General features: G+C 47.3%; 1 protein-coding gene across 1 annotated transcript in view; it reads left to right on the top strand.

Moving 5' to 3' along the window:
- Positions 1-191: 191 nt before the first annotated feature.
- The window catches only part of sos2 (son of sevenless homolog 2 (Drosophila)), a 43,264-nt gene continuing 27,525 nt past the window's right edge, over positions 192-15,930 (top strand). The window contains exon 1 of the mRNA XM_061246681.1: positions 192-1,421. Within this exon, the coding sequence (XP_061102665.1) occupies positions 1,338-1,421 (84 nt within the window). The 5' untranslated portion in view covers positions 192-1,337. The remainder of the gene's footprint in view (positions 1,422-15,930) is intronic.

The following is a 15,930-nucleotide window of genomic DNA, read 5'->3' as shown; positions in this document are numbered from 1 at the left end:
GTTCCTGACAATAGATTACAAAATGTTGAGATTTCTGCTTAAATTAAAGTAGGCTACAGTGCTATGTGTTGTAGTATGGACTACTGCTTTGTTTCCAGATAGTTGGAATTGCCATACGGCACAAATATTTTGGCAATGGTTTATAAATACGGGCGATTATTTCCGGCGACCACAGCAGCAGGCCAGAGCAGAAGAGAGTTGTGTTTGAATGTATTCGACTGGAATCTTTTCACCCTCTCTCCGCTGTGATCCCTCCCCGCTCAACCTCTACGTGTTACGCACGGGTTCAAACTGGCGACACCGGGACGCAATAAGGGGTCGGAATTATTTCAGACGTGGATACTCAGGCTTGAAGAGCGGTGAATGGTGCTGTCTTGCTCGCGATAACGTTAACTGTTTTATTTTCCACCGAACATTGAATAACACCGGCGGCATGTAAACTGTGCGCTCCACCACCGTAGGTGGCAGTAACGAATCTTACATTTATTCAATATCACCGCAAATATCTTTAGTAGAAGAAGAAAAGCGGCGGACCAGTACAGGAGCAAACGACAACAAAAACAACGCACACTTGATTGGTGGGGACCTCCGCAGAAATTATACATAGTACGTTCTTGGATGTTTTCTTGGAGTGCGCAATCGTCCAACGCGGAAAAGATGACTGTCGCTTACATAAACAGAGCCGAAGAAACTCTTCCCCTGGAACTGAATGAAGAATTTTCTTCCACATTACATCTTGGTGAACACCAAGGCCACAGAAACAACTAGCTAGCAACATAGCTAGCTTGCTACTGCACACATATGATACTAGCCTATATGTGTGTGTCTGGGTAATCGACGCGCAGGAGAACAGTTGCGTGAAAGTCTGTTAGCTAGCTATAAACGGGTACCAATTTTTACGCAAATAAAATTACGATTTTTTTGTTTCAAAGCGTGGCATGTTGTATAAATCAAATCCTTTTGAATAGCTATCTTGCCAACTAGTGGTGGCGAGTGAAGAGGCAAAACGAGAGCTAGCTAAGCTTAGCTCATTTCTGCTAACTAGCTTGCTGGCTGTTAACAAGTTGGAAATAGCTTGGGAACTAAATCCGAAGTTCATACAGATATAACAAATATTGTTTAATATTAAAAAAACACGAACATTGTTGCATTTGCTTTTTTTTTTTATAAAGAAATTGGTGCTTGGATTTCACCACGACTTCATTCGCCCGGGTGTCGTATTCGTGGAGTTCCAGGTTTTTTTAGCAGAGTGCTGGGACTGATTGTCCCAGCAGCACCCACAAGGACTATTCGGGGCCGATGCGGACAATCCAGCCCGGTTCACGGCAACGCGAGCCATGCAGCCGCAACAAATATACGACTTTTCCAGCGAAGAAAACAGTCATAAATGGCGAGGCCTCTTCGTTCAAGCGCTGCGAAAGGTAAAATGAACGACATACAGTATCATCTACAGTGAAATTTATTTTGGGAAAACTCCAGAAACCTTTGGCTGTGTTATGTTTCATTATTCTTAATGTTAGGTGACAGGGTAGATTTGGTAGGCTATTTGGCAAATTAATTATAGGCAGAATTCTAAGATGTCCAAGCTGTCCAGTTTCGTGTTAAATAGTCAGGCTAACGTTGCTGTTTTCATATTTTGAAAGCTGCGTTTGTAGCTAGCATGATCAGTGTATGGAGTCCTCATTCGAATTGCGATCTTTCATGTGTGCTTTAATTTACACGTACGACAGTCATCCTTAGGCTATATGCGCTGAACTGTGGATAGCGTTGAGCGGTCGTGTCTATCTACAGTCCAGCTGTATGCAGACATCAGTCGTTTATGTTACTCATTTTAAGCGCCTTACTTGACTGAAACGGTGTTTTTAGTTCGTTACAGATAAATTGTCTCGGCCTTATTGTTTGTCACAATTTTTTGCTGGCTAACTTAGTTGTGTTCACGTTTACCAGTATGTCAAGGTAACTAGTTGGACATAGTTTCCAGAGTAACAAGTAGCCCACTGAATCGCATCTATTTTTGAGGTGAAGTTCTTGTCTATTCAGCTTAAAATCTAAATAGTTCCCATTTTCTGGGTTTCGGTAATATCCCTTAAAACACATCCCATGCTTTTAACAGTTTGAAATTATTCGACTTGCATCACCGAAAGCTGACAGTTCTTGCGAATGGAGACATGACGTGCTTTTCAGCTGTAAAAGAACACGGAAATGGAAAAAAGATCAGGGGTATTTTTTTGTCACATTTCTCAGCCAAAATGATGACAAAACATCAATAGATATGGTTGGCATGTTTCATTTGAAATGACAATGTACTACTATGTAAAAAGTTTGTGCAGCAGACTACTGTATTTGGTCCTAACTGCAGCCGTCTTTTGCAGGTGTCCAAAATAAAAATCTGATTAGATTCGATTTCATTGTCCTGAAGTGCGTAGGTTCAATAGTGGCATATACCATCGAAGAGTTTTACTACAATAAACGATTACGCCGTTTATGCCAATGGGTTCGGTACTGTAACTCACTGACAAGAAGCTTGGACTCGAGATTATTTCAGAATGACAATCTAACTGGTGGTGCAAATCACAAACTATACTTGTTGGCTTTGCTGCAGATACCTTGAATATTTAGACCGTATTGTTGTCTGGTGTTCTCAGGCCGTTTTTTTGGAATGCATATCGGTTGGATAAAACCAGCACGGCGCAATAACATACACGGAGAAATCACACGACGACAACACTACATGAATGTAGCAGGAACAGTCAGTTTCACTGAGAGGGAGCTTGAATTGCGAATCAACGAAAAGGACAACTCTTCTGAACTTGAATATCATTTTGTCACTTATTATCAGTTATAGATTAAAGGAACGTCTTGTATCATTACCATTGAACCATCAGGGATAGTCATTCATCTGTCATCAGATGCTGGTTTTTGATACGTTGTGTTTTCAGAAACCGCCATATAGCACCACTTAACAGATTGAGTCTTGAATGTTTTGAATGTGCTGTTATTGGGTAGGGGTTTTGACAGGTGTATAAGTTTTAAGGTCTTAGGTCATACTCCCTGTGCTGTGTTGATGATGATAACGTGAGTCATTTTACCAGACTGTCGTATTGCGTCATTAAGGCAATGACCCGTACAGATTAGCAGAGTTGTCAGATGAAATCCAAATGTATTTGGATAGCACATTTCACAAACAATTGTGAGAACGTGCTTTACAGAAAAACCTGGCCAAAACCCACACAAGAGCAAGCCTCGGGCAACAGTTTCAAGGAAAAGCTCCTCGGTGTACTTATGAAGAAACCATGGGAGGAACTGGACTGGACCAGATCAGGATATGGGTTTTTATGACCAACATGATTAAATAGTCTATATTCACAGCAATGAAATGAGCCCCACAGCTAGGTGCTGGTCCTGAGGTGTCAGCTCAGACAGTGGGTGGGGCCAGGTGGATGGTGAGGAGCAACAGGTGACAGGGTTGTGATTTATCATTCTCTGTAAAAGGCAGGCTCGCAGGGTGAGAAAAAGAGAAACGCTTATTGTTCAGATATCCTCTCCTGCTGCTGTTTATTGAGGAAGTTGGAAAGGAGTCTGATTGTTAGCATATTTTGCATTTTACAGATGGCAGCGCACAGCTCTGTTTCCGTAAGCCACTGTTCTCCCCCCCCCCCCCCCCCCCCCCCCCCCCGAATAACAGGTGAGATGGGTGGATTATGGTGCTTTAGGTTGAGATCCCTGCGCTTATTAATGTCCTGGGCCAGACTGTTGCAAAGAGCATTCCATTTCCCCCGCCTCCCCCACCGACACACCTCCTTCATTGGAGAGAGCCTTCTTTTACTGCCAAAATCGTTCAGAGGCTGTGAGCTACATCTCTCTCTCTCTTTCTTTCTCTCTCTCCCTGTCTATCTCTCTCCTCTCTCTCTTCTCTGTCTCAAACATTAGTTTGGTAATGACCACGAGTAAGCTATAGCATAATAATCTCTCTATCTCTCCGTCTCTCTTTCTGCCTCTGCCTGCCTTTCTGTGGTTTCAAAGTGTTAGCACAGTTCCTTTTTCCTCAGTCCGTCTTCAAACGGTTTTAAAATATGAGGGGATATATTACCATGACTGAAGTGAGATTAAGCCGGAGCCTTTTTGTTGTCCTTATACAACTGTAAGAGGCTCATTCTCAAATGCCTCGAACTTTTGATAGACACTACCAGAGGCTTGGAAGTTTTCTGACTTAAAAAAAAACAAAAATAAAACAAAAAGGTACAGTTTTTATTGTGCAGTGATGGCGGAACTTTTATTATTGGGCAACGGACTTCCGTTTCCCCATAATGTGCCAGAGTCTTGGTTAGCCTGGCGCTTGAAGCCGTCAGTGAAACCACAAGCCTCTTATTGCAGTTAACATCACAATCGCTTTAGTGGGCAATCTCATGCAGAGCGGCTTAGAAAATTGGAGAACTTCAGTGCTGTTCTCGGGATTACACGGGGGCGATAGCTCCAAGAAGGCACATTAATAATCAATCAGTGGAAAGTTAGCTAAACAAACAAGAAAAGAATGATGCAGCTAAAGGAGAACAGGGGCACTCTGAAGAGGTGGGTGTGTGAAAAGATGATGAGCAGGGTTTCTGCTGTCCGGCTGCATTGAGAAGCTCATTCCACCACCAGGACCTGAACAGGCGGGAGCCATCAGGCTCATGGGTTGCAGTGGGCGGGTGTCCACAGGATTTAGACCACTGATTGGTGTGGAGGAGGGCTGCCGAACCCTGCTCCTGGAGATCTACCGTCCTGTAGGTTTTCACTCCTACCCAAAGAAAGCACACCTCATTCAACAGCTAGAGCAAGGCTACCCAACCCTGCTCCTAGAGATCTACCGTTCTGTCGGTTTTCACTCCTAACTGCTATCACTAGCCAATGGGAGATGAGATGGGGGGTCTTGGCTGAACTTGATGAGGTCATAGATTAACTGTAGAGCAGTATTCTGGATGAGCTGCAGAGGTTTGATGGTAGAAGACCAAGAAGACCAGCAAAGATGGGAGTTGCGGTACACCAGGTGGGAGGAAAAAGACCGGCACATGACCTAAGAACCGGGCTGAGTAGGAGTTGGCGAAGACGCATATTCTTTGAATGTTGTAACGGAAGAATCTACATGGCCAACATTTCACCCTGATGTCCTGGGAGAGGCATGGTTTGTTATCCAGCAGCACTCTTGAGATTCCTTGCCGGTGAAGAGGTCAAGCGCTGTGGTGCTGTGACCTTCCAGGGTCAGCAAAAGGTCGAGCAGAGGGGAGGACTCTGCTGGGAAATGCAGTATCTCGGTTTTGGCCACGGTGAACTTCAGGCTACGGTTTGGCCTCTCTGGATTGTCCTCTCTCAGCCCTCCCCCTAATTGGGACAGGAAGCAGCAGCTGTCCGACTGAGAAATTAGGCTGGGTTTCCCCCTTTTTCTCAATGAAAAGAAACGGGCAAACTTGATTTTCCCCAACCTAATTCAGCCTCGTGAGAGGGAGGGGAGCTCTCGGGTCCTGCAGTTCAAGGCAGAAGATGTGGACTCTCTCCCGCCTGTGGACATGGGTGGAGTCACACCCAGGTGTCAAGGTCAGGGCTGAGGCTTTTCACATGTGGGTAGCTGACACCTCATTTTTAATGGGGTTTTTTTTTTTTGGTATTATTTTCGTTATTATTTATGGATGTTTGTCGGCCGGACTGATGGGTTGCCATGGTGTCTTGGCACAGTCACAACAATGGGACGGTCGCGAGTCAGCTGTCGACAGTGTAACCGGGCCCCCCTCCCCCCCCCCTTCTCTCCCCTTGAACCTGTGACCCTCCAGAGCTTGCAGCCCAGCTGAATAAACAATAGCTCCACTGTAGTTAGTCGCCACTTTCATTTTTTATTCATCCAAGTTTATTTTTAGAAATGCAGTAGCTCCACTGTTACCGTGGTCTGTAGTTTTAATTTTTTTTTATTGCTTAATAATATTATCGTCACGTGCATTGTTTTTTTTGTTTTTTTGCTTCTAAAATTCCTATCGACTAGAGTTTGTCTTGCATGATTTGCATGCATGCTGATTTCAGTGAACTTGTCACATTCTCTATGAAAATGTCCTCCATATGACATGTAGGCCAAAAGGGAGATTTTGGTGACGAGTGACAAAGGGTATGGCAAAATAGATTACGTTTTTAGCTGTAGCCTTTGGGAGGTGCTGTGCAAATCAAAGTGCACACCTTACGACATTGTCGGCTTATTTGCTTTATTCATCGTTCTAGACTTCTCCTCTTTGTACAAGTCAGAAGTGGACCTGGACAAGTGACATGATGTCATTTACCTCAGCCATTAGGATGGGATTTTGTGACCAGTGCGGTCGGTGTTTCAAGGAGCCATGTTCTCAGCTATAGGGCATGTGATACAGGTGTGTGTGTGTGTTACAACAGGGACTCGCGCTCTCTCCCCACCATTCTCCTGCTTTACTCCTCTGCTTCTGTTCGCACAGTGCGTGTAACTGCTATCGCGTGACGTCGTGCACAAAGCCATGAGGAAGTGTCGCATCTGGCCCTGCTCTGTGGCTGCAGTACGTTCATAGTTTGAATGACACACTTTTCTGTTTGTTCAAACCACAGACGTTTGTGGTGTGGGCTGACTGCCAAAGTCTGGTTAATATTCCTTACTTTTATGATAGCTTTTCAGGTTGATGTTTTGGGAATGACTGAATTTAGAGTCGAGCCCTAGTGAAAATTACTCCTCTTCTCTTCCACGCAGTGCAGGTAAGCGCTGCTTGTCTTGACCTGATTGAAGGACCTACTTGCCAGTCCTCCAAGGCTGAGTTGGGGGTGGTTTAGGAAGTGCAGGTGTAAATGTTGATTTTTGTAGTGAGAAGTTTTAAGTTCCATACCTGATTGATGAATCACCAGTTTGCTCTTGGAGCCCTTTCAGAGTCTTTGGGTTTTACCGGTACACACACACACACAAACTCGCGCACACACACACTCGCACGCAAACACACATACTCACACACACACACTCTGGTACACACACTCGTACACACACTCATACACACACTCACATACATACACGCACGCACACACACACACACACACACACACACATGCACTTGTGCGCACACACACACACTTGCGCGCACTCAAATACACACACTCTCGTACACACACACACACACACACTCTCGTACACACACACTTGCACACACACATATGCACACTCTCGTACACACACACAGACACACACACACACACTCGTGTGCACACACACACACTCGTGTGCACACACACACACTCGTGTGCACACACACACACTTGTGTACACACACACACACTCGTGTACACACACACACACTCGTCTACACACACACTCACACACACACACACACTCACACACACTCTCTCACACACACACACTCTCACGCACACGCACACACACACTCACACTCACACTCACACACACACTCACACACACACACACACTCACACACACACACACACACACACTCTCACACACACTCACACACTCTCACACACACTCACACACACTCACACACACACACACACACACAGGGAAGAGGACGGCAGGAGGATCGTTATCGGAGCGGGGCGGGCACACCCAGCCCTGAATCACTCGCAGGCGGTACGCGGTGAGGATCAGGGTTTCGGAGCCGTGAGCACCCTCACAGTCGCCCCTGCTCTGGTCCCTTGTGTTGGCACAGCATCCTGGGCCCTGTGCCCAAATGCATCATCCATCGCCTGTTCATACGCCCCAGTGCCACCTAGGGATGGGTATCGTTTATCATTTTGTCGATACCAACGGTAAAACGATACTTTTAGAACAGTACCGGTGCCTGAAACACTGCCTGAACCCATGCCTTCTTCAAAATATAGAGTAAATAACATTACAGAACATCTTTTAATTGCAAATGTAAAGAAATTAAATAATTCAGTGGTTTTATGTCATCGTTTACAGTAGACTACATGAGGTTATAAGGTTTTGTTTGAGGTTTTTTTGACTGATTTTAGCATTAGCTATCTTACCTTAACAGTACCTGACTCAAACGTTACACCGGCTAGTGAAGGTGTGTGGCACCGAAATGAGAGGCTGAAATCTGCATTGCAATTTGGTCCGTTAAGTAGTGGTTATATGGAAACTGGTGCCATAGAGGTTCCGGGTTTTGGTACCCAACCCTACCTCCACTGTGCATTACCAGAGATTTTGGGTACAAATCTAAAAATACTTTTCTTGCATACAATATAATACAATAATACTTTATTGTTTGATTGTTTTTCTGTCCTTGGCAGCTGTGTTCCACACGATTGCATGATATTTATTTAACATGCAGGCATGGCATTATGCAAGAGACTTGACCATTGCCTTATGCAATTTAACTGAACTAGATTACTCAAATTTCTCACTAGCCCACAGTTCGTCATTGCACACTTGAGCATAACGTGTCTTATCCAGTGAAATTGGCCTATTTCATGTACCGTTAAATGTGATCCCTTGGTCAGAAAGGCGCAAACAGGTGACCCCACTGCCCTAATTAAGCCAACACCTTTTCCCGGGTGTGGTTTGCCTTTAAAAGCCCGCAAGGTACGATGCGTTCGCTGTTATTTGTGGACTCTGTGCACTGTCCTGATGTGACCTTGCCCAGTTGTATTCTCTCCGCCATGGAACGAGCTCAGGAACGGCTGAGGTGGCGGGAATCGTCCTGGCGCGAGGTTCCGCGAAGCCGCACACCACGGAAACTGAGCAACGGAAAACCCACTGTGTGCGTTCTACTGCTGCGCGGTGCATTCTGGGAGCCTCGTAAAAACCCAATCTGCCGGATTCTTTTTTTAAACACACTTAATAGCAGTCGCCTTTTAAGTAAATAAACAAACGGGCTAGTGATCTTTTTTTGGAAAGAGGGAGAGACAAAGAGAGAGAAGACTAGGCACAGGCCTCTGGTGGGGGTGGGGGTGGGGGTGGGAAGTGAGGTCAGCAGGTTGGGTATTGAGAGGTTTTGGGGGAACACCACATCAGTCGCTTGCATAATGTGGTTGCCACGGCTCGCTCTTTCATGACATATTCAGGGGTAAATAAGGCGTACGTTACATGGTATGCATGAAGTCAAGGCAGCTGTTGACATGGGATTAGGTCTAGACTCTAGCACACTAAATAAAGCTCCATCCCTACCTACTGGTTTTCTCTGGTCGACCGATATGTGCTAAATCTATGCTAATCGCTAATTTTTAAAAATGTAATCATCGATGTCCCTTTTTAAAAGAAAGCCTTTCATACAAGATACAACTGAATTTAGAATAGTTTTTCGAATCATGAGGTCTTTTCTCAACCAAAGAACAAGGCTTTATTTTTCAGATGTGATTTACCCTGTAGCCCACGCGATTAGATGTCCTTTTCAAAGCTATTTTTAAAAACAGGTGGGAGATGTTGTTTTAGCGCGTTACTCGGTTGCAGCGAGAAAGACGTACATGGTGTTGTCAGAGGGGCTGTTTTCCTTTGACTCAGAGTGAATCACGGTTTTTACTGCTGTCTGGAGGGGGTTTCCTGCTGGAGTGGTACTGGCACAATTCCCTCCTCCGTTCACCTGCGCTGCTGCGCACCTCCCTCCACAGAGAGAGGGAGAGAGAGAGTGCCCCTCCCCCCCGCCACATCATCCTTCCAACTCCCGGTATCTCTGAGACCCGAGCCGTGTAGCAACCTGCCAGAAAGAGGGACGCCAAGTTCGCCAACCACCCAACGAAACTGATTAGAAAACATTTTCCACGTTCCGAAAAGCTTGGCCTGAAAAGCTATGTTGTTTAAAAAAAAAAAAAAAAAACTCCTTTGGCGAAATTAACTGGATAATTGAGTCACTGGGTTCGAGCAAACCCCTTTAGCGAATGGGGAGCGCACCTCTGGAGTTTTACCCCCCCACGCTGCGTTCCATAAACAGGTATTCCAGCGCACCCCCGCCTACGCGCCGCAGCGAATTTGCGCGCTCTCTGACATTCTCCGTGACGGCAGTTGGAATGCGTCTCCCGTCTATTTTTGACTAGACTGCTTTGAACCGCGTCGGCGCGGAGACACCGATGCGCCGCTGTTAATAATAACTGAGCATTCCTCCGCGCTGCAGTTTCAGGGTTGAAATTGTTAATGGGTTTTAATTTCATCCTCTGGAAGCCAGTGAGCTTACTGGGCCACAGCCGCGTCTCTATTTATTGGACGCGCGTCAGATTTGGCCAGACAAAAAAAAGCCAACGACAGTCTGTCGGCGGCGGAATTGGCAGCAGCCAGTTTAGCTGCATATTTTTTCAGCTACATGTGCAGCTTACTAATGAGAGAGCTTCAGCGTTAGAGTTTCTGGTTAATTTGCTTGTATACTCACCATTCTCTTGCCAAATTGTCATATACTTTATACATGTTCTCTGATGATAGCCTAGACCTTTCAATATGGTAATATGTTATAGTATTCAAGAGTGTTTGGTGTGTTGCAAATAGCTTATGACAAAGGTTAATAATCTAGGATAAGGTATATTCTTCTTACTATTTTGTTAGCCAATGAGCTAACCATCAGAACCTGTTAATAGCTTGCTCACTATTTATCTAGCTACCTTGAAGCGAGATAATTCTTTATTTTAACTAGCCAATTTGTAGTTATACATTCTGCAAACAGAAATTGGGGGTCAGATATTTGGCTCTGTCCTTCACCTTCAACCCCAACCCTTAATTTAGTGCGCAGTTTCTGTTTGTTGCTGTCTGTGGTTGGCTGTGTCTCTGCTCTCAGATGTGTGTGCGTGTGTAATTGTGTGTATCCTGTGATGTGATCTCGGGAGCAGTCTGGCGCCTTTGCTTGCGCTCATGTTAGGGACAGTGTTAATGAAAGCCCCCCCCCCCCCCCCATACGGGATAAAGCAGATAAAAAGCAGGCACACACACACACACACACACACACACACACACAGCGGTCCCCTACCCATATTTATGTTCTTTTTATGCGTTGTCTGCGGTGGTTGGCTCAGGATGTCCTCAGTAGTCATGCACTTTCCCGTCTCTCTTTCCTGTGCACCTGCCAGCGGTCCTCAGAGGGCCACGCTGCCCCACAAGCCTGCCCTAAACCCAGGGTGACCCTCTCCTCCTGAAAATAGAGCACTGCTGCAGGGGTCACTGGGTCAAATCACGGTCAGGGGTCAGGGCTGTGAGACCAGTCGTTTTTCGTAACTGCCTAGCTGCTTGTGAACTTGTTATGGTCTGTATGAAGTCAAGGTTTTGTACAATTAGCTGGATTGTGTGTGTGTGTTTGGTGTGTGTGTGTGTGTGTGTGTGTGTGTGTGTGTGTGTGTGTGTGTGTGTGTGAGAGAGAGAGAGAGAGAGATGGGTGTGTGTATATGAGTGAGAATGTGTCTGAGAATGAGAGAGAGAGTGTGTGTGTGTGTGTGTGTGTGAGAAAGAGAGAGTGTGTGATAATGAGAATGTATGTGGGTGTGTATATGAGAGAGAGATGCTCTCCCCAGTGATCCCTTGACAGCCTGGCCCTAATGACTCGATGATGTAATCCTCTGAAACGCAGCGGGTGACACATCCTCGAGGCAGCCCCCCCCCCCACACGCACACACACACACACACACACACACACACACACACACCCCCCCCATACAGCCACATTACCTGTAACCAGAGCCTTTGTGCCCCCACCCCACCCTTCGTGCTGGGAACATGATCAGCTGCACTGAGGTGCACACTCTAATGCTCCTCTCCCATCCAGTCCTGACCCCCTACTCTAAGGCCAGAACAGCTGTGGCCAGACAGTAGGTCAACTGAGAAAGTCCCCCCCCCCCAGACTTCTGTACTCTTTGAGTGTCAGAGGGGGGATGTAGTCTGGGACTCTCTCCCCTCCCGCCCAACCCTGAGTTCTGCATGCAGAATGCTGCTCGGCTGTCGGTGAACAGCCAATCAGAAGAGCCGAAAGCAGCCGGGCTGACCGCTTGAGGTTCAGCGTGAGGTAGGCAGCGTCCCGACGGCTGCACCGGGAAGGGATTTTTGGCGTTCTCTCTCGGAAGTTTCGAGGAAAAGAAGCGGCCCACTGTCCCAAAAAAAATGTATAGAAAATTTGCTGAGGCTATCTGTTTCTGTTTCGGGACGGATAGAGACACGTTCTAATGGGCTCGCACGCGTGTGGCCGGGATGGGGCTCGTATGTAACGCGGTTGTCTCCGCCGGGCATTAACCGCCGAGGCACAGCGGTGCACACGCTCCCCTGGCGTGCTGCAGCGATTACATCACCCGCTCGCAAAAAAACGGCGCCAAGCGTTCGCCCCCGAACGTGTTTTAACCCGTTACGGTGTCGTATTCAAAGCATTCCGTTTGAAAGTTCTCGACCGAGCATTCTGACGCCGACGTAGCGATCGCTGCTGGTAACTGAAAGGGAAGGTGTTCTCGAAACTCTTAGAATTGAAAATCCAATCCAATCCAAAAAAACGAATCTTTAAAGCAGAGGTCCCCAACCCCTATTCCTGGAGATGTACCGTCCTGTTGGTTTTTTTACTCCGACCTCATTCAACCGCTAAAGTTCCTGTCGAGCTGCTAATTGGTAGAATCGGGCGTGCCAAATCTGGGTTGCAATGAAAACCTGCCGGACAGGGTAGATCTCCGGGAGCAGTGTTGGTGACCCCTGCTTTAAAGGGTTGAACTCTGGCGTTGTGAGGAGGACCCACAGCGGCCGGGTCACAGTGCGAAGAGCAGCCGGCTCTGCCTCCCCCGCGATTGTGTGGGAATGAACACTGACTTTTAACACTGCCACTGTGACCACACTCCCTGCGCCCACAGCTTGGGCAGGTCCCCAGTTGATCGGGCTGCCGTTTCTCGTGCCTTTAAAGGCCCGGACACACCAAACAGACGGTCGGCCGTCGGACGTCGGTGGCGCCCTGTCGGCCGAGTCTTTCCGGTGTGTCCCGCACGCTGACACTCCGTCGGCGTGTTTTGGAGGGCTCCGACGCCGTTTCAACATGTTGAATCGGCCTCGGAGCCGTCGGACGTCGGTGAGAGCTCTCTCATCGACGGCTCCGGGGGCTCCGACGCCGACCGTCGGTTTGGTGTGTCCGGGCCTGGGTCCGCCAGATCTGCAGCCAAAGTAATATGAAGTCATAGGTTAGTACGGCTACTTAGAGCTCAGGTGACTCTGCACGGTACCTGAGCTGGGTCCAGATGCCTTCAGATACTTTTTCTACATTTTACCGAACTTGTCCGTTGTATTGGAACCTATGTATAATCTCAAAAAGTGCAATCCCTGCCTTCTGGTCCTCTTGGTTGGCTCAGTTGCACAAGGCACAATCAGCCAAGCACAGAAAAGTTGAAAATGAAAACAATTACATATTTGACCCGGCTGTGTAGGATGGGTCGGGGGCCGGGTCCAGGTCCAGCTCAGTCAGTTCTCCTCCACTCTGGTCTGCAGCAGGTGATCTGCGTGGCCCAATTCAAGCAAAGAGGAGGCTTATTTGTTTGTAAAAGTAATGCGTCTGTTTCATACTGTGTGCCGGAATATTAAAACCCAAATATCAACAATGCTAAACCACAAAAATGCAAAAGCTATTTTGGTATTTCTGTGCATTAATCATGTAGGTGAACTATGAGGGAGTGGTGAGAGGTTGCGAGATGTGCTAGGAGTGTCGAGTGGCTGTTCCTGTCGGAACGCTGGGCTTCTGACAAGTGACACACCACGTGCCACATGCTGTGCGTGACGCACCGTACAGTGTGTGACGCACAGCGAGAGGGTGTACGACGCACACGCATGCGCACACACACACACAGCGTATGACCCACGTATGCACAAACACACACACACACACACACACACACACAGCGTATGACACACACACACACACACACACACACACAGCGTATGACACACACACACACACACACACACACACACAGCGTATGACACACACACACACACACACACAGAGCGTATGACCCACGTATGCACAAACACACACACGCACGCACACGCACACGCACACACACGCACAGCGTATGACACACACACACACACACACACACACACACACACACACACACACACACACACACAGCGTATGACACACACACGTCTGTCGGCTGGCTCGCAGAGCAGAGCAGCTCCGGCCGGTTCCCGCCTGTCGAACCCTGGACCCCTGTGGCTGTGTGGGGCGGGCTGGCCCTGCACTGGGACTCAGGCTACAGTTCCACATCAATACCGCTCAGCCTGCACGTCTCAGGAGAGGGAGCTACGCTGTGAGGGAGGGAGGGAGGGAGGGAGGGAGGGGGAGAGAGACCTATGGTGTGAGAGGGAGAGGGAGGGAGGGAGAGAGAGAGAATGCAGTGGAAATCCCTGTGTGCCTGATCTTGTTTCTTAATGGAGGGAAACTCTACACCCAGAGGGGTAGGAGGGTAACATGCCGGCAGGGTGTGCAGCTACCGTCTCTCTTTCCCTCTCCCTCTCTCTTTATCTCTCTTCCCCTCTCGCTCTCTACCTTTCCCTCTCACTCTCTCTTTCTCCATCTTTATATAGAGCACTATCACTCATTCCCTCTCTCCCTCCCTCTCACCCCACCATATTACACGTCTGTTTCTGTTCCTGTTCCTGTTCACTGTTCTCTTCATCTCTCTCTCTCTACTATCAGTCTTTCATCTGACTCTGTACATCCTCCCTCCTCCTCTCTCTCTCCATTGTAGTTGTCATGGCGCCAGACATCCATGTCCTGTCTTCTCAACCCCCCCCCCCACCCCGCATCGCCTACCCCCCTACCCCCCTACCCATCTCTCCTGCCATGTTCTGTCCTGCTGAAAGCTAATAGCGTTTCAGCAGCAGATCATAGATCACCAGCTCTGCCTAATCCAGCCCCCCCAGCAGAGAGACCTCGCAGCCTGGTTTGTACTGGCCCTCCCCTGCCCTGTAAGGTCTGAATAATGCGCTGAACCTTATGGAGGGATTGAGGGATGTCCACTGTGCTTGTTTCAGTAGAAAATAAGCACAGATAAATAAATAGAGATATCTCAGATATGTTGGTTTATCTCATGAATCTGCTTGCAATATGTATTGCAGTACAAAAGACATGCAGGTTAGGATACTGGGGTGATGCACTAACAGGGCGTTGCTGCAAAAGATGCTCAGCTAACTTTCCCTGTATAAATAAAGGTTATTTATACAATAAAATGGATTTAAAGACCATTGCATGCACAGAAAACAGAAAGAAATGCAGGACAGATGTAGTCTTTTGTGAATACTTTTTTGTTTTTTGTTTTTGTTTGTCAAAACACTAGTAAGTAGTGAGGTGTGTGCGTTACCAGTCTCCCTGAGAGGCCGTTACTGTAAATGTTAGACCTTTGCTGAATGTATCCAATGCGGTTTGTTACTGTAGATGTCAAAGCTTTACTGAATGTATCTGATACAGACCGTTACCTTGTGGCTGAACACATGACCTGGTGGAGAGTTCAGAGACCACAGCCTCATGTTGCTTTAAATATTAATGTCCTCTATATACTCATATTATTGATATGCTCATATTTCTACTCTAGTTCTCCTGTATGTGCCTGGTAGCTGCGCTTGCATTCTGCAGTGTAGATATGGTTTTAGACACTATGACCAAGGACTTGGCTCTGCAACAAACCAGTGTCATGAGATTAGTGGACAGAGAGCCAATCAACAGCAGAATTTTATTTGGAGTAAAAACGGGAAGTAATTTACTGTTTTAGTGTCTGACCTAGATCCCGAAAGCCACGTTTCTGCGGAGTGGAGGAGCACATGCAGCCCAGGTTAGATGTTCAAGTGTTTTTTTTTAAAACCCTCATGCTCAGCTGACTGACCGTACATCAGCCCCACGTGTGGTTTCGAAAGCGGGCCTCTCATTGGCTGTGTGAGATGGGTCATCTTGTACGTCCCGCCCCTGTGGTCTGGTTGCTCAGTGCTGCTTTATATACAAATTTAAGCCAACG

The sequence above is a fragment of the Conger conger genome, chromosome 1, assembly GCF_963514075.1.
Source record: "Conger conger chromosome 1, fConCon1.1, whole genome shotgun sequence".
NCBI lineage: Eukaryota > Metazoa > Chordata > Actinopteri > Anguilliformes > Congridae > Conger > Conger conger.
This window is presented reverse-complemented; position numbering and strand designations above follow the sequence as displayed.